Raw genomic sequence first — 24,552 nt, forward strand, 5'->3', positions numbered from 1 at the left:
AAAATATCCTGACAAAAGGAACTTAAGGAGGTTTTTTTTTTAGCCCCCATTTCCAGGTGATAGTATAGTGGAAGTCACAGTGGTAGGAACTTGAGAGGGGTGGTCATGTCAGTATCCACAGCCAGAAGAAGAGAGTTATACATGCATGCATGCTGCTCAGCTCTGTTTCTGAGACCACCCAGAATGTGCTACTTGGGGAATGGCCTCTCCACTTCCAGTCTGGGTTCTCCCCACCTCATTTAACCCAGTTAAGGTCATTCCTCACAGGCATGCAGAGATCCACTTCCCAAATGATTCTAGATTTTATCAAGTGACAGCAATAATCATTACACAAATGTTAAAATGTTTTATCAGAGAAGTAGGGAGCTTAATGATCAAATACATATGGAGAATGCTGGAATATTATTGGAAGTATAAGTTTGGGAAGATAAGTATTACATGTATACAGCTACTTTGATCTGAAAATGTTTGAGGTAATAGAACTTACATGGGCTACAACGTGAATAATATATTTATTCTCCATCTGGCTTTCAAAGTTCTGAATTATCCCAGGAAGATAAGGTTTGTTTTCATTTCCAGAATTTTGTACATTAGTAGTTTTTTACTGAAGTAAATTCTAGGCTAGAAACCAAGTAGACATTTGGATTTTATCCTGAAAGAATTTGATTTCTAATCTTAGGTGAGGTGACTCAAATATTAGGAGGCAGGAGCTAGAGTAGATTGAAGTTAGAAGTGGCAATCTTGAAGCAATTTTCATTTCATATATTACTACTTCTAGTCTGCTAGCAACAAAAGTAAATTAGGACTTCATAATAGTATTTAAGTTAAGTCTCAGTTAGTACAATGTGTAATTTAGAAAGTGGACTCTCAATTTGTCTGCTTAAAGTATCTGTGCTGTCTTCTAGACAGGCAGATTTGCCAGTTAACTTTCAATAAGCAAAGCAAGTCTCTTCCTGGGGCTTGTATTTCCTGAGTAGTCGGGGCTGCTGGTGCACACACCATGCCCAGGCTATTATTCTATTCTGAGTTCAAGATACTCTCAGAAAAAAAAGTACACAATAACGGCTCACAATTAACTTTTTCAAGTATACTCTTGTACAAAACTGGGAGATTTGTTGCCACACCTATGTATGGATTTGTATTTGATGGTACATTGTTTTAAATTTTTTTGTGCTGTTATAAAGTGACCATTTATATGACAGCTATTTCTTAAATGTTTATAATGTGCTAAACTGTTCAAAGTGCTGGAAGGCAGCACTGAACAAAACAGAAATTTCTTGCCTTTATGGAGCTTAATTTCCATGAAGTAGAATGTAAATGTAATATTATAAAAATCTTTTTCTAAAATAGCAGAGAAGTCTTATTAATTTGGTATTTATATGGGAATTTTGATGTTCTAAAAATTGTCTGAATTCTCTTTCCCTTTTAGTTTTTTAACACATGTCCTGGAAATGAACAACTTAATATAGAAAACCCTTCGTTTACATCAACCCCAATTTGTGGGCAAAAAGTTCTCATTACAACTCCTCTTCAGAAGGAAGCAACTCCCAAAGATCAAAAAGAAAATGTAGGGTAAGCCTGTATTAAATAATTATGTTAGGGAAAACAGGAAGCATAATGCCAAGGATATATTAGCATTTTATTCAAATGAATGTGATATCACATAATCTCTATGTCCATAGGACTTAGAAGTTTGTTGCTATTGTTTTTTAAAGTCACAGCCTCTTGTTTTGTACCTGTGGAATACTGAAAACTGGCTAACTGTAACATAAAATTTTTATTGCAAGCAAAATATTCTTAGTACTTTTTTCTAAGTCATTTTTTTTTCTTTTTTAAAACCATTACTTAAGAGTATAAACTATCATTGGACTGGGGGAGAAGCATAGGAGAAGAAGAGGGAGGAAGGGTGGGATTGGGAGGGGATGGGAGAGGGGGCTACAGCTGGGATACAAAGTGAATAAAGTAATTAATAAAAATTTAAAAAAAGAGTATAAACTACTTTAGGTAACCTCATTTTAAATAGCTCTGTGAGACTTTAAAAAGTATGTCTAAACTAAAATATGGTTTATGCTTTTACATAGTTTTGCCTGTGTTAACATACATGAACTCACATAATGACAATACATCTATCTGAATGATTGACTAGGTTTAGAACACCTACTATTAGAAGATCTATATTGGGTACCACACCAAGAACTCCTACTCCCTTTAAGAATGCACTTGCTGCTCAGGAAAAGAAATATGGACCTCTTAAAATTGTGGTATGTATACTCTTTATTCTTAAGCATCTTCCTGGTTTTAATGAAAAAAGAAACTGGCTTTTTTTCAAAAACCATTTTAGATTTTTTAGTATTAAAAAAGTGTTCATTGAAACAGAAACAAAATTTTAGTTTTTAATTTGTGAATATGAAGTTGTGTCAGTCTTCATTGGCCTTGAAATAGTTGTCTGCTTGCCTTATTTTAATTTTAAATTTATTTTTTATTCACTTTATATCCTTGTTGTAGCCCCATCCCTTCTCCCCTCTTAGTCCCACTCTTTCTCCCTTCTTCTCTACCTCTCTCTTCCCCTGTTCCTTAGAAAAGGGGAGCTCCCTTTCCTATCCACCCCAGCTCATCAAGTTGCCTCAGACTAAGCTGGTCCTCTTCCCCTGTGGCCTGCAAGGCAGTCTCTCCAGGGAGAAGTGATCAAAAAGCTAGCAAGTGAATCCCTGTTTGATGCAGTCCCCACTCCCCACATGAAATCTAAGCTGCCCATCTGCTGCATCTTTGTAGGGGGCCTAGGTTCAGTTGATGCTTCAGTCTTAGCAAGCCTCTCTGAGCCCTGGTTAGTAGGCTCTGGTAGTCTTCCTGTAGAGCTCCTTTCACCTCTAGGTCCTTTGCGCTTTCCTCTCACTTTTCCACAAGACTCTCTATGCATCTCCCAATCTTTGGCTGTGAGTCTCAGCATCTGTTTTGAGACACTGCTGGGTACAGCCTCTCAGAGGACAGCTCTGACAGGCTCTTGTCTGCAAGCTTAGCAGAGCATCATTCATAGTGTCAGGGGTTGGCACTCTCCCATAGGGTAGGTCTTTGGTTGGCCCAGGCATTGCTTGTGTTTTCCCTCAATCTCTGCTCTATCTGCTCTATCTTTATCTCTGCACATCTTGTAGATAGGGTAAATTTTGGGTTGAAGTTTTGTGGGTGGGTTGGTGTTCCCCTCCCTCTGCTAGCCTAGTCTAGTTAGAGGATGTCCTCTTCAGTCTCTATGGCCTCTACTACTAGGAGTCTCTGCTTGAGTCCTCCTCATATCCTCGCAGGAGCCTACCCTGACTTAGGTCTCCAGCTTATCATATAGATAACCCCACCCTCAGTTTCTCTTTTCTCTAAAGGCCTTCTCTCCTCTCTCCCTTGCTCTCCCCAGGTCTGATTTCTACCCTCTTAACTCCCTGCTTCCCCTCTCCTACCTTGTTCCCTCTCTTCAGCTACTACTGCTCTCTGTTTTATCTTCCCTTCTGAGTGAGATTTATGCATCCTCCTTGGGTCCTCTATGTTACTTCTCCTGTTTGGGTCTATGCCTCATACTATGCTTATCTTGTACTACATGACTAAAATCAGCTTGCCTTATTTTAAGTTTATATGTTCTCATGTTAACCAGAAGAAAACAGTTGTCTGTGGTGTGCTTAATGTTAAAACATGTATGTAGTAGTTTAATAGTTTCATTGCAGTAGAATTAATATTTTGATATATCTAATCACTTAAATAGTGCTGCTTTGGAAACTAATGGGAACCTTCTTGAAGGTTAGTTTTCTCTTCTATGTACAAGTTATTATGTATATACCCCAGGTTTTTATTGTGAAGCTAAAAAAGACAATACAAATAAAGAGGCTTGTCTCTAGTTTCAATATAGTGAATGCTTAGTTTGTTACTACTACTATTCTTGTAGCTGTAGTAGCAATAATTCACAAATTAGTACATATGTGAAATGTTTTAGTTATCTGTGTTCTCATAAATATTGTTACCTTTAAAATGCCTCAGAAAAGACCAGAACTTTCTAGACATGTGCAGTTTTTTATGAGCTTATTCAAAATAAAAATGTGACTTAAATTTCATTTCTTTAATGATGATTTAAATTTTGTTCTATTTTCAATAATTTTAGTGGGTAGATTCATTAATTAATATTTTTAAGTAATTATTTTTGCTATGAACTGATTAGTAATTTAAATACCCATAGCAAATAGATAATTTATTTAATATTGGAAAAGTGTAAAAAACAGTTACAAAATTAAAAAACAAACAAACTATTTATTATAATTGTGGGTATGCCCATGCCAGGATGTACCTGAAGAATTTTGAGGACAGCTTTTGGGAATTAATTCCCTGCTTCTCTACCATAAGCTCTAGGGATGGAACTTAGGTTGTCAAGTTTGTTGTCAGGCCACAAGACTGGTTTTTATATATAGGAGAAATAAAAAAAGAATTTCTGGCAATTGCCTTTTAAAACTTTTTAAAAAATGATTTAGTCCCAGCCACTTGCCTTCTTGGAAGAAGACATTCGAGAAGTTTTAAAAGAAGAAACTGGAACCGACATATTCCTCAAAGAGGAAGATGAACCTGCTTATAGAAGCTGCAAACAAGAGGTATGTATTTATTTCCAGAGTTAGAGGTGGGTCTTTTTGTAACTTTTGCTGCCCACAAGCTTGTAAACCTCCTGCCTCCAATTTCTGAGAACTCTGATTGCAGATATGCTTTTTCATGACAGCTCTTCCAGTATTAATGAATATTTTTCATGTCCAAGGGACTTGGCTATAATTTTACCTTGTACATTATTTTTCTTAGCATTCTGCATCTGTGAAGAAAGTCAGAAAATCACTAGCCTTAGAGAGCTGGGACAAAGAAGAAACAGGTACACAGCTACTAACTGAAGACATTTCAGACATGCAGGTATGTAAAGAATTCATACATGTTTTTATTTTCATTTATTTATTTATATTAAATTTATTCATTTTACATCCCGATCACAGCCCCCTCCCTCCTCTTCTCACAGTCCTATCCTCTTCCCCTTTTCCTCCCCTTTCCTCTTCCTCCCCTCCCCTTTTCCTCAGAAAAGTGGAGCGCTCTCCCCCATGCAAACCCACCCTGATACATCAAGTCACATCAAGACTAAGTGCATCTTCCACTCAGGCCAGACAAGGCAGCCCCATTAGGGGAGAGTGATTCAAAAGCAGGCAACAGAATCCATGTCAGAGACAACCCCGCTCCATTTACTAGGGAACCTACATGAAGACCAAGCTGCTCTCAGTTACATATGTGTTGTGGGCCTAGGTCCAGTCCATACATGCTCTTTGGTTGGTGCTTCAGTCTTTGTAAGCCCCTATGGGCCTAGGTTCATTGACTCTGTTGGTTTTCTTGAGGAGTTCTTGTCCTCTCTGGGTCCGTCTATCCTCTCTCCCACCACCCCTACTCTTCCATAAGACTCCCTGAGCTCCATCTAATGTTTGACTGTGGGTCTCAGCATCTGTTTTGAGCCACTGCTGGTGGAGCCTCTCAGAGGATGGTTATGCTAGGCTCCTTTTGAAAGCATAGCAGAATATCTTTGATAGTGCCATGAATTGGCTCTCTCTCACCAGGTGGGTCTCAGGTTGGGCCAGTTGTTAGTTGGCCATTCCCTTGATCTGCTCTATCTTTATCCCTGAACATCTTGTAGGCAGGGTAAATTTTGGATCAAAGGTTTTGAGTGGGTTGGTGTCACCCTGCCTCTACTGAAAGTCCTACCTAGCTAGGGAAGTGGCCGCTTCAGTCTCCATGTTCCCGCAGCCAGGAGTCTCAGCTACAGTCACCCCCATAGCCTCCCATGAGCCTACCCTATAGAAGGTCTCCACTTGTCACAGAGGTGCCCTCCCCACTCTCCCAGCTCTTTCGACTCTCACCCCAGCTCTCTCCACATCTGACCCCCAACCTCATTCCCTTTGCCATACCCTCTCTCACCACTCAGAAGGAGAAATAGAGTAGTCATACATGTTTTTAAATGGCTGTTTTAAATCATGCTGGTTCTTACTTCATATGCATTGCTTGACCAGATCATTTAAAAGAGACTCACAGAAAATTTAGGATAATTTTGCCTAATTCAGAGGATTAGGATTATTTGCCTATTACCTATGAAGAATTTATTATTTTCTAAACTTGTTTTATTTTGAGAGAAGTTAGCCTTTTATATGAGGTAAAAAAAAAAAATGGTTCACAAAGCTTTAAATTTTGTTATTTTATGGAATTACCAAAATATCACTATTGCACTAGAAAGTTCATCAGAGCCAAATGCTTCCTAGGAAGAAGCTGAACAGGGCTTCTCTTACCACTTACTCAGTAGTCTCTTGTCTCTATTTTTGAATTAGTTATTTTCCTCTTTCTTTTTTCTCTTAGTCAGAAAATATACTTACAACATCTTTATTAATGATACCATTATTGGAAATACATGACAATAGGTGCAACTTGACTCCTGAAAAACAAGATATAAATTCAGCCAACAAAACATTTACACTTACTAAAAAGAAACCAAACCCTAACCCTTGTAAAGCTGTCAAATTGGAAAAGAGTCTTCAGGTATGGATTTATAAGTTTCTTTAGTGATTTTTGTTGTTGTTTAGTCAATAATCACTTTAAACTTATTGATCACAAGTTATACTATTTCTTTTAAAGTTTAAGTTGAAAAATACAATAAAAATTATTTTGTCACTGAAAGTAGGCCTTGGTTTGAGAGAGACTCATTCACCAGTGCACATATCATTTATACAATTGGAGTTGTAGCCAGAGATTTTTAGGGTGTTTTTGTTTGTTTATTTTGTTTTGTTTTGGGTTTTTGTTTTTTGTTGTTGTTTTGTTTTTGTTGTTGTTGTAGTATCTCATCTCATTATGTGGCTGGCCTTGAATGCACAGCCCTACAGCTTCAGTTTCCTAAATCCTTGGACACAGACTTGTGCCACCATGCCTGGCCCTGTGGTGATTCCTTAATTAGTATACATATACATATACATATATATATATATGCTTAAATACGCTTCTGACACTTTTTCTCCAGTAAAATAAAAATGTATAGTCATATTTGTTGTCCTGAAATGGTAAGTAATTGGAAGCATCTTAGCATGATTTTGTTGGTCTAATGGCTCCCAATGAACTTTATGGATTAGAAGGTATAAAACAAAAAATTTCCTCCTATTCCTTTGTGGCCAATAAGTAGATGCAAATGAAGGCTGGTGACTTGCCTAGGGAATGAGCTGTTGGAGAGGAAGAGCTCTTCTTCATGCCACACTGACTACAGAGCAGTTTCCCTAACATTCAGGCATTCCTTGAGAACTTCTTTGGCAATCAGATATAGTAGCTACTTGTCTGTCATGAGCCACAGCTTTCAGAGAGTGACATAATGCATGTCCTTAGTTGATTTAAAATGCTTTGAATTCCCAGTGTTTAATTAACTTGGAGCTTCTTAGGAAAGCTCTTACATATAATATAGAGATCTTTATCCTTCTGTTTTGTGACATTACATCTTCCCTTTTAGCCTTTTTTTTTTCTTGTTACTGGGGACCAAACCCGAGCCTCCTATATATTAGACAAATACTCTATCAGTGAGCTACATCTCCAGCTCCTATCCCTAAAACTTTTACAAAAGTAGGGGGCAAAAGGGGCTAATATTTCTTTCTCTGTTATGATTCATTTGTGGAGAGTATTGGGAACAAAACTATTATGCTATCACCATAGGCCAGTGAACAATATGCATAATTACAATAATTACACATAACTGATCATAAATATTTTAGTATGTGTTTTAAAATATATCATCTCATTTTAAAAGATACAATGTTATCAAAACATTTTACAGCAATTACAAGAATCCTACTCAAAATGATTGATTTTTAAAAGTCTAGTTATATGGACTGGCAATATGACTTAATGGATAAAGGTGCTTGCTGCCAATCCTGATGGCCTCAGTTTGGTTCTGCAGCCCACATGTTAGAATGAGGACTGACTCCTGAAAGTTGTCCTTTGACTTCTGTGTGGAATGTTCCACACACGCATGTATGCACACACACACACATGCGTACACATACTCTAATTATGAAGTGGTTTGGGTAGTCAGTTTTACTAATTTTCACATCGCTATTGATATTTTCTTCATAGTCAAATTGTGAATGGGAAACAGTGGTATATGGGAAGACAGAAGACCAACTTATCATGACTGAACAAGCGAGAAGATACCTGAGTACTTACACAGCTGCCAGCAGCACTTCAAGAGCGCTGATACTCTAACTGTTACTAAGCTGAGAAATGTCCTACTCTCTTACTGTGTCTTATGCTAAATTAGGTTGCCATGAAATTTGTCTCAATTCTTTTAAAGGTTTTAATACATTCCTAAAATGGTTCGCATTTTTTTCTATATTGGACAAAAAACTAATAAGCTGCTTAAAGTAAGGGGTAGAAAAATTCATTATTTATATTTTTAAGAAATGAGAGTTTTAAAATTTGTTTTAAAAGAGCAAAATGGAGAAATAAGGATGTTCATGGGTATTCCAAAGTAAATTCTCACACAATTTTATTACAGGATATATGTCGCTACTTTCTCAAGGCTGTAGTCTGTTATGAACACGTATGTGTGACCTCTGAAAGTCTGTTTAGGAAGCACAGGCCCTTTATGAAGCACTTGTGTGCGCTGATTTACTTAGACTACCATTTGTAAAGAGACACATGGGGAGGGGTCTCAAGGAAGCCAGAAAGTTGCACTACTAATTTTGGTATTTTTAGAAACAATGAAATTAACTACAGTGTTAAGCATATTTATTTGTGCATTGAACTAAAAAAGCATTGAAATGGGCTTTTTCTTACTAGTAAAGAGTCAGTATTTCTTCATAAGTCTCAGAAGAGCTGAGAATTTTGTTGAATGTATTGTACAGTATGTAGGAGCAGGAAAACTTTGTAAATTGGAAAGATGTCTGTTTTTATAATTTATTTTCATTTTTAAAGCTTAAATGTAGATATTTGTGTGTGTGTGTGTATATATATATACACACACACTTATGTATATACATACACACATACATACAGGGTGTTTAGAAGCCAGTGTTATTTCCTGTCATTACAGCTAACATAGTAAAGAGTAACTTTGACTTTCAAGTATGAAATAGTTAATATTATAGCTGCAAAGAATACAATATACTGTATGTCACATCTACCTAAATATTGCACTATATCCTTTAAATCATGTTGGTTATAAAGTAGTTCTAAAATGTACTAAATAATAATTTAATATTTTCTTTTTAAATTATATTGGAGAGTCATATAAATTAATCTGGTGATTTGTATATGTGTTTGGAATTTTCATTTTGTTTAAAACAATATGGTACCTTGCTCCCTAAAACAGTCTGCACTTAGAAGTTTATTGTATTTACTCAATGTTTCAGAAGTAGAAAATATTATCTTTATTTATACAAATATTTTGTCCTTTTATAAGTGTTTTGTGTTTCCAGGTTACAACAGTTGCTTCAGTTGCCTGTCCAGGTGTTTGCACTTATTTTATTTCTTTGAAAGAGTGTCTTTGCTTATGTGGTAGAGATTTTATGTAGTTTTTTTGAGACATATAATGGTGTGCTGTCAACCTAAACACTGACAGGCAAATAGAATTGTACACTGTAGTTTGAATTATTTATAATTGACACACTCTCTCCCTCTCCACTCCTGAAGTATGCTGCTATAGAAAGTAGCAGAATAGGCTTGCTGCTATGAGAGACGGAAAGAGCGACCACCACTTGCACTGTGTGGAAAGATAAGCAAATGATGGCAAGTTCTCAAGTTAACTAATGGATTCAACTATTCCCAAGCAGGTTCTTACAAAGACCAAAACACCACTATGCCTCAGAAGCAAACCAAACCAAACAGTTTAAGATTTTAAAAAATCTATCTATCTGTTAATAGAAATGGGACTACTGAATATTTTATTGTCTAGTTCTTCAACAGTAGACCTAAAGGGTTTTAAGCTTTAAATCCAATTGCTAGTTTTTGCATACTATATGTTAGTGAGAAGTAAAGAATATGTATGGTGGTTCTAAGATTATGCCTTCTTGATAGCAAATAGGTAAAACAATTTGAATCTTAGCATGTTAAATATGTTAAATACGTTGATTTTTTTTAATTAATGAACTTCTCACAGAAATTTTGCTTTGTAAAACTAATGATTGTGGAAAAAAATCATACTATATTGTTTCAGCTACTTTGGGGTAATAATAGCACACAATTCCTTTTTTAAAAATGTGGCCTTTAGCTGCATTGGATACAATAGTCTCCGGTTGCCAAAGTAAAATATCTCAAACATGCTACATATTTTAAAACATAATTTTTCTTGAGCATTAAGTTAACACAAATGTTAATATATTGTATATAAACCTGGACTTATGGGACATAGTACATATTTGGGTTGGTGTTGGTTGAATCCTCCAGTTAACTGCTTTGTTGCTTTTTGCAAGATTTGTAATCATAAACATGTCAGGCATCTTAAGTCATCTTTTTTTACTGTTCATTTGGATTCTTCGGTTTTCTGAAGATGCCAGACATACAGGTAACAGCAATACATGCATGGAAACTGACTACACACATACCAGTACTGCATTTTGTTGTAAGGTTTTCACATTAATACAGCAATTATACTGACTAAATTGAGTTTTTTAATATATGAGAAAACTTTGCATTGTAAGAGAATCTTGCAGACAATGTTGAAATCTATTAACATCCAAATAAAGCATCTGTGTACAAGCTGGCTTGGTGTTGCTCTTTTCACTTCCGTTCTGTCTAATGGATTTGATTGAAGCTTTAGGACCCGAGTCCAAAATTGGATTCTTACAACTCCCTTTGCAGGCGATTTCATCTGTTAACAAATGTGGCCTCTCCATCAAGCGTCATCTACAAACATTTTCAACTTATTTTAAATACTTCCATGTAACTTTTGTTGACATTGGAAATAGAATGTTCAAAGTAGATTTCTTTTTCCCAATCTGCCCTTTCTTTGTTATGTTTCTAAATGGAATTGCTTTTCTTTTGTTTGTCCACTGAATAATCCCTTAGCTTCTTTCAACCCCCACATTGAAATCTGTCATAAAGACTCTGTGTATAAGGTCACTTTTATCTCTTTATTTGAATCATTACACATTGCTTTGAGCTTCATTCTATAGAAATAGCAAGAAACTGCCCTGACATGAGAGTGTCATCTGGGAAAGGCCTAGTGCCTACCAATTCAGATTTTGGCAATACTGTCTTATTTAGGGAGTTCATCACCATTATTTAGTTTTTTAGGCTTAGCAATCTGTTGGAATTAACTTGCTGAAAATAAGTTTACCTCTCAGTAGAAGGCTTACATAATTTTTTAAAACTTGATATATGAAACCAGAGTTAAGTTCATTTGTATGTAAAATAAAACCACAGAGGACTATGTGCAATCTCACCTTAGTTGTAAATAGAAGGAAATATAACCACTTGTAGATGTATTCAAATCTTGAGGGCTGCCTAGTAATGATGATTCTTAATAATTTTATACCTGGGTCCAGATTCCACACTTGATTTTTAATCCTGCTTGGTCACTTGGCTCTCCAAAGACATCTGTATATACTATTTTTTCATGTCTGTGTTTGCAATGTTACCTGTTTTTGTACTGTCTCTTTAGAATGTTAAAGTTTCAGCCATACAGCACAGACCTGTGAAGCATTTTCTGAGTGTTTCACAAATGTTCTCACTCTCCTTCATGTTTCTGTCATTATTTCATTTCTATCAGTGAGGCTTAGAAAATCTTGGTAAATATTGAGTTTTAGTAATTATTACCAGGGAATACTAGCTATGATTACACAAATTTATAAGTAGCTTTGATTTCCTAGTTATTTAATAAAACAATTTTCCTTATAGTGAAGAAACTTTCTGAAGATCTTTTAGCTCATTTTCTAAAACCATGTAATTTACTGTTGATTGGTTAGTTATGGAGTGATAAGGCAGGTAATCAGATCTTTAATTTCTAATGTAAAGCAGGTGATAGTATTTGAGAGTTTCTGAGAAATGAAAATGTTAGGTAGTGGAGGGTAAAATTGAATCAAGAGAGATACTTTGGGATATTAGCTTTCCACTGTTTTTGTTGTTTGTGAAATAAGTACAGATATGCACAACAAGAATATGTGAGCTAGAAAGACAAGATAAACTACATTTGGAAAAGATATTTTTGTGGGTCCTGTGTTATGGGTTCAGGAAACTGACCACTCTGATACCAGACTCAGATTGATGGAAGTTTATTGAATGCTGAACAAAAACACTGACTGGTCAGGGACATAATCTGGACTCAGGAACCGGACTATGATGCTGGTCTGCTTCTAAGGCAGGTTTTCAATATGAAAAACCGTAACCAGGTAACAACCAGGTAACAGGTAACCAGGTGAAGGAAACTGGGGCGGGGGGGGGGGGAGGCAGTATTACATAATTTTGACTAGCTAAACATAATTGATTTTGTTCCAAGTGTATTGTGTTCCAAGTGCATCTAGATAGATGCACTTTAAGCTGATTTAGGGAAGGGGAGCTCTTGGGGGCTTTCCAGTTTTCTGGGAGTAAGGAACATAGGATGTTTGGATATTTAGCTCAAGGAGAACATGCATTTATCATCTGTTTTATTCTAAGCAGCAAGTACTGAACTATTGAATTATATCTTGGTTTCAGGCACGGAGGCCTGAGAACTTGAACTTAATTTCACCTTATGACCAAAATGGAGACTTGGAAGCAAAATGGCTTCTGATATGCTAAAGGCTACAGCAGGTGTTAACAGAGGAGCCATAGTTATGCTATGAGGTCTCAAGAGGAGCTGTGGAGTTTAAGCAGGTTACAACAGCCAGTGTGGTACATTAAAAGCTGTTTGATTTGAGGCACACTTAAATTCACTGAGTATATACTGCCCTTTTCTTTGAAGTTCCTAGGACTGGTGTGCTTATTCAAGTGTCAAGTACAGAATGTGCTAGAACTACATGGGCCCCAGGGATGGAATTCAGGCAAGCTCCTTTTACCTACTGAGCCATCTTGTTAGCTCTATTCAGTTTTAACTACTATAGTTTTGCCAACCATAGCTCAGCAGTCTATGTATATTCTGACCATTTGTTAGGTCCTAACGCAGCTAGCACTTACGTACCCAGCATTATTCACTGTCTCATGCCCTCATGCTAGGTTCTGAGGATTCTCTGAGAGGGCTGTGTTTCATTAAGGTCATCAGGAATAGAGAAGCTGATAGTATAGATGAAGACATGAATGTGTAACGGAAATACTTTTCCTTCAGCTAAAAAAGTGAGCCAGGTCTAGCAGCCAAATGTACATGTGAGTAGAATGTTTGGACTCAGCCCAGAGAGTGAACATCCCCAACCCCTGCTCACCAAACAGAACTAGGGTTATCTACTTCTGTGGGTATAAAGTAGACTTATGTTAAGAGATCTGTCCAAACATGATGCAGAAGTTAGGTTTCACTTGTCCATGATTTAGACTGACTCAAAAATTAAGCATAGGCGCCAAAGATTATATCATACATGATTCCATTTCTATGAAAGTATAAGGCAGGCAAAGCTACTGTATGCTGTTAGAAGTTGGAACGGTGGTCGCTGTGTGAGTGGGTGGGTAGGGTGCTGAAGTGCTCTTTCTTGCTCTAGATGCTGATTTCATGGATATGTGCACAGCTTGTAAAAATACAAGCTGCAGCATTAACAATAGGTGAGCTGCTCTCTCTGTGTCTCAGCAAGTTGTAAAAATTAAGCCTAAATTGGATAACGAGAAAAATGCTCAGCCATAGCAAAATGTAATGAAGTATTTATTCCTGGCACTGATCTACCTACATGCAACAAAGCCGGCACTCGGAACTTAATGCCATTCCTTCCCAGCAGATAACAAGCTCATTCTTTCGCTAAACTAAACTTACCTTAAGCTTCTGCATGGCATAAGTGACTTTTCTGGGTAGTTACAATTCATATTTTTATGAGTAAGAGCTTATTCTGTTTCACTACATGAACCTTTGGTAGACACCATCCCTTCTAAAGTCTCTTCAGTTGCCCACCTGTTAACCTTTTCCCAGTCTTTCTCCTCAACTTGAAGTTTATGCCCTCCTTCCCAGCCCCACAGTGATGTCCATTCCCAAAATCAAGTAGTCGTCTACCTAACATGCAATACTCTACGTCTACTAAGTCCTTGTACTTTGTCAGCCTTATTCCTTTATGACACAATGTGTTAATATCTTGTTTATTTGGAGTTGACATTCTTTACCACTTAATTTACTCGTCTGATTGACCCCTAGTCTTTGTTGCTAAGTTCTCTGTTCTCTCAGGGCTGAGAAGACACTTAATTGCCAACTTTTGCTCTTACCAAAGCTCTGATAAAAGAGAACATATCTAAGTTTTACAGCTTAATGGTCTATTTTGTTTAAATCAATACATTAAAAAAATTATCAGTTTAACAGGAGTACTTTACAAAATTATCAATTGAGTCTTTTTTTTTTCTTTCTAAGTCTTTGAAAATCCAGTGTTCACTACACTTCAAACACAGGGCCAATATCCATAATTTATAGGTAATTGCAGAAATTAAATGCCAAGCAAATAAAACAGCCAGCCAAAAAATAGGCAATTGAACTGAGTAGACTGTCTAAAATAAGGAAACACAAATGGCCAATAATTATTTTGAAAAGTGTTCAATATCCCTTGCCATTAGGGAAATGGAAGTTAAAACTACTTTGAGAAAACACTGTACCCAAGCCAGAATGGCTCCTGAGAACAAGTGTGATAACAGTTGGAGAGACTGTGGTGAGAAAGGAGCCCTATTCACTGTTCATGGTGGTACAAGTTGAACAGCCATTGTAGAAATCAGTTTGGAGATTTATCAAAATACAACTACCATGTGACCTGCTTTTTCACTCTTGGGCATATACCCAGAGAACTCCTTATCCTATCATAGAAATATTTGTGTTTGTTGTTGCTTTATTTACAATAGCAAAGAAGTGGCACAAAACCAGTTTTCTATCAAAATATGGGTAATGAAAACCTGATATATACAAAAATTGGAATACTACTCAGATGTAAATGGAAAATCTCTATGGAAAAATGGATGAACTTAGAATGTATAATATTAAGCAAGGTCATACAATTTCAGAAAAACAAAACAAAACCCTACATGTTCTATCTCCTGTGCAGAATCTAACCAGTGTGTGTGTGTAAGTAAATATTCATGTGGGTACAGTATAGCATGAAGAAAGAATAAAAGCTGCTAAATACAAGTGAACAAGGAAGGACTCGATGAAGGCATTGGATATGAGTTGTAGCAAAGGAAATAAGGTTAAGTTTTTCTAGTTCTAATTATGTTGTGGGTCTTGTTTTTGTTTTGGGTTGTGGACAAGTGCATAAAATACTGAGAGTAAAATTTAACCCATAGCTCCACAGCTTCTGTTCCTAATGGCTATTCTGTTGTATAGAAATTCATCACTTGTATGGACTTTGGCTCTGGTTATTTTTAGTGCGTGATGTTCTTATTAATTTGCAAGGTTATTTTTTTAAAGAAGTTTATAAAATTTGCAAAAATGTCCATTTTGCACCTGAGAAATTAGGACCAGCCATATTTCATGGACTTAAAGGCCACATGGGGTAAGTGACTCTTGTATACCAGTCAATGCATTCACAGTTCTGGGCAATTCTAGATCACTAGGCATTCGCAGAAGGTACTATAGTTCTGAAGAAATAGTGCCTTCTTCAGCTCACAAAAGATAACTAAGTTACAGTCAGTGTCTTTTCCTCCTTCCTGAGTCTTGGGTTTTATCTGAATTCTCCTGCTTGTCTGTGTTACTGGCTTAGGTTTCTCCTTTAGGAAAACAGAGAAATACTACATTTGCAACCCCATTCTTCCCTCAGTGGATTATAAGCTCGCTACAGCCAGCGGTTTGTCTTCACCAGGACTTACCTAGTACTTAGCAGACAAAGATGGCAGTGGTGAGCAGACCCGAACGGCACTGCTGGGAGAGCAGACAGATGGAAACCTAAGTGCTTTGTTGGAAATAGCTGGTGTTTCATATGAGGTGACAAAGAACGAGGATTTGTTTTCCGTGGGAGAAATTATGTCTGAAGTGATAAATCTCAGACTGATTGGCCTGAGGCAAACAGGCAAATAAATTGGGAACATTAGGTAAAGACTTGGGGTGGGGGAGCCAGTTCCATGTTTAAAGACCCTCAGGCAAGCCTTTAATCTCAGCACTTGGGAGGCAGAGGCAGGCAGTGTTATAGTTAAAAGTTAGCCTGGACTACACAGAGAAACCCTGTTTCAAAAACAAAGACCCCAGGACTAGGAGTGTGAGTGGAGGTATTGATGGAGGAGGGATGGTACAGAAGAGGTTCCTGAAGGAAGCCTTCCCTGGTAGGCCAAGCATTGCAGGGGAAGCAGACTGGAGACCAAAATTAGCATGCAGGCAATGCCTAAGGACTGCTTAAGCCATCTAGAAGAAACAGAATTGACAAGAAAAAGCTGGGCTGTCATGGGTCTCTTTGAAGGCCTCTGCTAACTCCATGGGGAATCTCTGAAACTCAATAGCTCTTCCAGTTGTACAAGTTGAAATGAGAAGACCAGGTCTTCATTGCGCGTCAGCTGTCTAGAAACGAGATTTGCTCCTGGGCAAAGGCACAGGTAAGAAGATGTGATTTCTTAGACTGTTCATGCGTTCATTAAAAAGACACCAGAATCATCTGCTGCAAGGAAAAGGAGGAACTAATGCTGCGGGAGGCATGTCGGTGACGTCAGAGTAAAAACTGTCGAGTGCTTAGCCCTAAATGGAACACTTACTTAGGTCATCCCCGCCAAGGTGCGGGGAACATTATAGAAGAGGGGTGAAATAAACACAAGAGCTAGAGGGTAGAAAGAAGTGCTAGGAAACACTGTTTTTTTTTTTTTTTGATGTGATATGACCCCTGCACTCATGAACTCATAAGCAGCCCTGGACACGTGCAAAAGCCCATTGACATTCTATCTTGGATGGGGAGGGGTCCTGGTACTCTCACAGCTCTCTGAGTGCTGTGGACGGTGGCTGCTGGGGAAAGGTAGTGATATTCCTCAGTGTTTGTAGGTCCTGGTGGAGTAGCCCTTGCTTAAATGAATTAGTCCCACCCCGTGCTCTTAAAAGCACCCCTAATTAAATGCAGCGGGCCGTACATCAAAGAAAAGAAAGAGAACAATAGGAAGACTTGGGAAGAAGAAGCCGCTTGATGGGAGGGGAGGGGAATCAGGGTAACGAGCATGAATCCAGGCCCTCTGCTAGGTCCCTATCAGTGTCCATGTGCTAGTATAGTTCTCCTTTCCTCTTTGGCACAACCACAGGCAGAAGCCCTTCGTGAACGCACAGTGACACCTGCCTCCTCTGCTCTTGGCGTCGTCCTACAGGGCAAGGATGGCCTTGGAGTAGCAGCCGAGGAAGCAGAAGGCCCATTTGCTAAAAGAACAATACAAAACACAGAGAAGCAAAAGGGTGTGGAGCATTACCGAGAGGCATGGTCCATGGATGAGGCAGGGTAGTTCTCTACTGTAGGCCACCGGGCTTTTTCTGAACTCTCATCACAGCTTAGCTTTTTGCCTATTTGTACTATCATCGCTTCCATTGTGTGTGCATGTGCCTATGTGTGCGTGTATGCGAAAGCTGTTTTTGTTTTTGTTGGTGGTGGTATCTGCTCCCTTTCTAGGACCCCTGCTGGAAGAACGCATTCTATAGGGAGGTTCAGCTGCAGCAGGCAGATGCCTTCCTGGCATGATCTTCCACAGTCTGCCTTCTCTGAGTCCTTTGGGTACAGTAGTATAGCTGGGTCAGAAGACAGTTTTATGTATAAGAGTGTCCTGTTGTCATGCACACCAGAGAAGGGAATCAGATCCCATTACAGGTAGTTGTGAGCCACCACGTGGTTGCTGGGAATTGAACTCAGGACTCCTGGAAGAGCAGCCTGTGCTCTTAACCACTGAGTAGTAACCTTTTATTAGAAGAGTAACTGGCCTGAATTTTCTTCCATTTTGTAGGATTTTTTCCACTTTGTTATTACCTTGGCTGAACAGAAGTATGTATGTATGTATGTATTTGCCTTCATGTAGGTTTGAACCCAAGGTTCTGTCCATATCACTGACACTACACTTTTTAATTTGATAGAATCTAGTGTGTCAGTTTGGGTCAAGTGTCTCAAGAGGTAAAATCTAAGGTTTACCATAGCATCAAAAGGTAATAAATCAAGCAGGTGTTTTTTTTTTTTTCCCTCTACTTTCACAAATTTTACATTTAAAATTAATTTCAATTTAATTTTAAACTTAATTTAACTTGTTAACTTTAAATTTAAAATTCACAAATCTTAAATTTAAAAGTTAAGATAAGGTCTCTGTCTTACAGAGTGGATAACTGCTATAAAATTATCTGTTTATTTTATGTATATTCAGCTATCTCATCTCCAAGAATTACCTCCCTTTCCTTCCTTCCTTCCTTCCTTCCTTCCTTCCTTCCTTCCTTCCTTCCTTCCCTCCTTCTTTCCTTCCTTCTTTCCTTCTTTTCTTCCCTCCCTCCCTCCCTTCTTCCTTCCTTCCTTCCTTTCTTTCTGTCTCTCTCTCTCTCTTTTTCTTTCTTTTTTCTTTCTTTCTTTTTTCCTTTCCAGCAAGGTCTCATGGGGCCTAGGCTGGCTTCAAGCTTGCTATATAGCTGAGGATGACCTTGAACTTCTAATCCCTCTCCTTCCACCTTCTAAGTACTGAGACTATAGGCATGTGCCACCAAAAACAGTTCATGATGTGTTGGGGATCAAATCCAGGGCTTTGTGCTTGCTGAGCAAGGATTCTACCAACTGAGCTACCTTTCAGACTTGCTTTGTTTAATATGAGAAAGAACAGTAAAGATTAGCATAGACACATCATGGAGTAATAAACAAAAGTCACCTCCTGCTCTGTGACTTGCTTCCTGCTACCCCAAGGCTGTGTGCGGCCACTTTTCTGTTTTCTGACATCCCAGATCTGTTTGAGTTAATATCTCCTAATCACCTTATAGTTCCTGCCTTCCATTCCTTCTGTGTTTATTACAGAGAGGCAGCTAATTCTGGGCTGTGGCTGGGGTAATTAGAATTGCAGAGGCATTTAGTAGCTGCGGAATAGTGACTGAATGACAATGTTCAGTGGCCACTGCCAAGGTTTTTTCTCTTTTTATTTGCCTTAAACAAACTTGCAGTTTTCATACTTCTTTTAGGTCAGTCACTAGAGGGAAGTGCGTTTTTGGTGAGGAAGCAGTAACAGGAAATAGCTTATAGAAGCCTTTGTGGGTCACGTTAAGCTCAGAGGATGGTGTCTCAGCAGGAAGAAGTGGAAAGTCTGTGCAGCTCAAGCTGGATTTCCCTGGAGTGACTGTCAAAGCAGCTCCTGGTGGCCTGAGTCCCTCTGATGACTTCAGGCCACCAGAGAGGCCATCCCTGGGCAGTGTGTGCCTCCAATGGGGCGTGAAACAGTGTCTCCAAGCTTTTGTTCAATATGTAGACCAGCTTGGGCAGGAAATTCGCAGGAGATGGTTTTGAATTAGAGACTGCAGGGTTATGAATGGCCCGTCTGCTCACAGGCCAAAGCCGTTGAAGTCTCTCGAGTCCTCTAACCTCATTTCTAGACGCTTCAGTGCTCTGAATGGGTGGGTGGGGATCAGATCTTATTAGGTATTGTCTTCAGAAAGAATAATCAAGGGGAAGACCCAGAAAAAGCATTGCTTTACTGAATTCCCATTTTGGCCATTCAATGCTAGTGAAGCATTGGTTAAAAATGCACAAACCCTGCTATTCTAAAAAAACCCCATTACAAGTGATCTAATAAAGGAAGGTAAACAATCGTGTATTAGAAAGAGACTGCTCTCTCCGAGGGGCAGGACACCCTGCTGGCTGTTTCTTAGGCAGGATTCACTACCTGGCTGCTGGCCTCTACGATTTTTGACGAGACTGACTGATTTTCATGAGTCTAATGGTAATCCCTGAGTCCTCTTCATGATGGACCAACCTGAAGTTATTCCACCTGCTCAAGACCATGTGGTAGAGGTGAATTTATTATTAACCAGTGCTTAAGTGTCAGGGTCACTCGCATTGGTTCCTGTGAGTGCTGAGAGTTTTAGGGTATAGATGGGGAATTGTCAGACTGCAATCACTGAGAGGTTCTTCTAGCTAAGTGTGTCTGGCAAGTTGCCTAAAGAAATCTCAGAAAAAGATGAGCGTGGAGGTGCACGCCTGTGATCCCAGCATTCAGGGAGACAGAGAACTCCATCAGCTGATAAACACCTTCAGCAAATTGGCAGGATACAAAGTTAGCTCAAAAAAATCTGAAGCCCTTCTGTATACAAAAGACAAATGGGCTGAGAAAGAAATTAGGGAAACAACACCCTTCACAATAGCCATAAATTACATAAAGTACATTGATGTAACTCTAACCAAGCAAGTGAAAGACCTGTATGAAAAAAAACTTCAAGTCTCTGAAGAAAGAAATTGAAGAAGATATCAGAAGATGGAAAGATCTTCCATGCTCATGGCTTGGTAGGATTAACATAGTGAAAACAGGCATCCTGACAAAAGCAATCTACAAATTCAATGCAATTCCCATCCAAATATTAACACAATTCTTTACAGACCTTGAAAAAAAATCTCAATTTCATATGGAAAAACAAAAAAGCCAGCATAGCTAAGACAATCCTGTACAATAAAAGATCTTCTGGAGGTATCTCCATCTCTGATCTCAAGCTGTACTACAGAGCAACAGTAATAAAAACAGCATGGTACTGGCATAGAAACAGACTGGCAGGTCAATAGAATTAAATCAAAGACCCAGAAATAGATCCACACACCTATGGAAACTTGATTTTTGACAAAGAAGCCAAATCCATTCAATGGAAAAAAGACAGCATCTTCAACAAATGGTGTTAGTCTAATTGGATGTCTACATGTAGAAAAATGCAAATAGACCCATATTTACCACCCTGCACAAAATTAAAGTTCAAGTGGATTGAAGACCTCCACATAAAACTAGACACACTAGAACTATTAAAAGAAAAAGTGGGAAAGAGCTTGACCTCATTGGCATAGGAGACAACTTCCTGAAAAAAACACCAACAGCTTGGGCTCTAAGATCAACAATCAATAAATGGAACTTCATGAAACTGAAAAGCTTCTGTAAAGCAAAGGGCACCGTCATCAGAACAAAACAACAGCCTACAGACTGGGAAAAGATCTTCACCAACCCTATATCTTACAAAAGGGTAATATCCAGAATACATAAAGAGCTGAAGAAGTTAAACACCAACAAACCAAGTAATCCAATTAAAAAATGGGGTACAGAGCTAAACAGAGAATTCTCTGTAGAGGAATATAGAATGGCAGAGAAACATTTAAAGAAATGCTCAACAATCCTTAGTCATTCGAGAAATGAAATCAAAAGGGAACATTTTCAAGATGAGGGCAGAATATTAGAATTTGTGGGTTACAGAATCTCCAAAACGATCCTGTACGGAGGTATCTCCATTCCTGATCTCAAGCTGTACTACAGGGCAACAGTAATAAAAACTGCATGGTATTGGCATAGAAACAGAAAGGAGGATCAATGGAACCGCATAGAAGACCCAGAAATAAATCCACACACCTATGAATACTCGATATTTGACAAAGAAGCCAAATCCATTCAATGGAAAAAAGACAGCATCTTCAACAAATGGTGCTGGACCAACTGGATGTCTACATGCAGAAAAATGAAAATAGATCCATATTTATCACCTTGCACAAAACTAAAGTCAAAGTGGATCAAGGACCTCAACATAAAACCAGATACCCTAAATCAATTGGGAAAAAAAAGTGGGGAACAGCCTAGAACTCATTGGCACAGGAGACAACTTCCTGAACAGAACACCAACAGCACAGGCTCTAAGAGCAACAATCAATAAATGGGACCTCATGAAACTGAAAAGTTTCTGTAAAGCAAAGGATACCGTCATCAAAACAAAACGACTGCCTACAGATTGGGAAAGAATCTTCACCAACCCTCTATCTGACAGAGGACTAATATCCAGTATATACAAAGAACTAAAGAAGCTGAAAAGCAGCAAACCAAGTAATCCAATTAAAAAATGGGGAACAGAGCTAAACAGAGAATTCTCTGTAGAGGAATATCGAATGGCAGAAAAACACTTAAAGAAATGCTCATCCTCATTAGCCATCAGGGAAATGCAAATCAAAACGACCCTGAGATATCACCTTACACCCATCAGAATGGCCAAGATGAAAAATTCAAGCGATAACACATGCTGGAGAGGTTGTGGAGAAAGGGGAACCCTCCTCCACTGCTGGTGGGAATGTAAACTGGTACAACCACTCTGGAAAGCTATCTGGCGCTTTCTATTAGGAATAGTGCTTCCTCAAGACCCAGCTATACCACTGCTAGGTATATACCCAAAGTTTGTTCAAGTACACAAAAGGGACACTTGCTCAACCATGTTTATAGCAGCTCTATTTGTAATAGCCAGAACCTGGAAACAACCCAGATGTCCATCAACGGAGGAATGGGTACAGAAATTGTGGTATTTTTATACAATGGAATTGTATAAAATACAATTTGAATACTACTCAGCAATCAAAAAGGAGGAAATCATGAAATTTGCAGGCAAATGGTGGGATCTAGAAAAGATCATTCTGAGTGAAATATCCCAGAAGGAGAAAGACAAACATGGGATATACTCACTTATATAGACCTATAAGATATGATAAACATAATGAAATCTATACACCTAAAAAAGATAATCAATAGAGCAGACATGGGGTAAGATGATCAATCCTCGTTTAGAAAGACAGATGGGATGTGCATTGAACGTATGACAAGAGTCTACTGAGCGCATCTGAAAGACTCTAACTAGCAGTGTTTTCAAAGCAAAGACTCATGACCAAACCTTTGGCAGAGTACAGGGACTCATAAGAAAGAAGGGGAGTTAGTCTGATGGGGAAAGGATAGGAGCTCCACAAGGACCAAATATATCTGGGCACAGGGTCTTTTCTGAGACTGACATTCAACCAAGGACCATGTATGGATATAACCTAGAACCTCCGCTCAGATGTAGCCTGTGGTAGCTCAGTAACCAATTGGTTTCCCAAAGTGAGGGGAACAAGGACTATTTCTAACAGGAACTCAATGACTGGCTCTTTGGTCTCCCCACCCACCAAGGGAGGAGCAGTCCTGTTAGGCCACAGCGGAGGGCTTTGCAGCCAGTCCTGAAGATACCTGATAAAACAGGATCAGATGAATGGGGAGGAGGTCCCCCCATCAGTGGACTTGGAAAGGGGCACGGTGGAGATGAGGGAGGGAGGGAGGGACTGGGAGGGAATGAGGGATCGGGACATGGCTGGGATACAGAGTTGATAAAATGTAACTGATAAAAAAATAATAATAATAAAAAAAAGAAACTTAATTGACTAGGATCAGAAGGAGGGAAAAGAAGACCTCCCCTATCAGTGGACTTGGGGAGGGGCATGCATGCAGAGGGTGAAGGAAGGGAGGGATTGGGATGGGAGGAGGGAGGGAACCACAGGGGGGATACAAAGTGAATACAGTGTAATTAATAAAGGAAAAAAAAAGAATTTGTGGGTTAGTGATTGTCCTGCTTTTCCTTTACTGAAATGCTAAATTACTTCAACAGTATGGACAAGGTTGAAAATACAAACTGTTTACATTTAAAACTTTTATCATCAAAACAAATTATACTGCTAATGCTGTAAAGTTTTAAGTGATTGTAAAGCAAATTTCCATAAACTTGGTCAAGTTCAGATGTTGATATCTTTTAGATTTATACTATCTTGGTTAGAACAATAAGATAGACTTTTATTTTCAAATACTACTGGTTTCAATTATTTTCAAAATGTCTCTGACAGCTACCTATATTTTTTTTATCCCTTTAGAGAGTATAGCTATTGTATAGATGTATCCTTCTTTCACACCGAGCTCCCTTTGCATGTGACAGAGATGGTGAAATTGGAGAAGGAGTAGAAAAAGCCAGGAACTTTATCCTTGATCTGATACCAGCCTAAGCTGTCCATCCTAACTCCTGGGATGCTGGGCTGGCTCCTCTTTTATAAAAGGGAAACAGAAAAATCTTGGAGTTAGGATGAAATGAAATAACGAGAGCTTACAAACAATGGGATTGTGCACAAAGGTGAAGCATTCTTATTGGCCAGATGAATTGATTCATTAAGAAAAGTGTATATATATTCAACTCAAATTCTTTGTACAGATGATCTAATTAGCAGGGGGTCTAGGTTCTCTCCATGCACAGTCCTCTGTTGGTGCATCAGCCTCTGCAGACTCAGCCCCTGGGCTCAGATTTTTTAGTTTTGTTGGTCTCCTTTTGGGGCTCCTGTCCCCGCTATGTCACTCTATTCCCACCCCTCTCCTAAGATTACGTGCGCTCTGCCCAAAGTCTGACCATGAGTCTCAGCATCTGCTTCGATCCCCTGTTGGCTCAGTTTTAAACGTGATGTCCAT

General features: G+C 38.5%; 1 protein-coding gene across 2 annotated transcripts in view; it reads left to right on the forward strand.

The window, feature by feature from the left end:
• The window catches only part of Mybl1 (MYB proto-oncogene like 1), a 37,521-nt gene extending 26,747 nt beyond the window's left edge, over positions 1-10,774 (forward strand). Inside the window, exons 11-16 of one of the 2 annotated variants that reach the window (XM_021661385.2) lie at positions 1,430-1,572; positions 2,147-2,261; positions 4,500-4,616; positions 4,816-4,920; positions 6,397-6,576; positions 8,149-10,774. In XM_021661385.2, the coding sequence (XP_021517060.1) occupies positions 1,430-1,572; positions 2,147-2,261; positions 4,500-4,616; positions 4,816-4,920; positions 6,397-6,576; positions 8,149-8,277 (789 nt within the window). In that variant the 3' untranslated portion in view covers positions 8,278-10,774. The remainder of the gene's footprint in view (positions 1-1,429; positions 1,573-2,146; positions 2,262-4,499; positions 4,617-4,815; positions 4,921-6,396; positions 6,577-8,148) is intronic. The other variant, XM_021661386.2, reaches the window with a different exon arrangement.
• The last annotated feature ends 13,778 nt before the right edge of the window (positions 10,775-24,552 follow it).

This window comes from Meriones unguiculatus, chromosome 6 (genome assembly GCF_030254825.1).
Source record: "Meriones unguiculatus strain TT.TT164.6M chromosome 6, Bangor_MerUng_6.1, whole genome shotgun sequence".
Lineage (NCBI taxonomy): Eukaryota > Metazoa > Chordata > Mammalia > Rodentia > Muridae > Meriones > Meriones unguiculatus.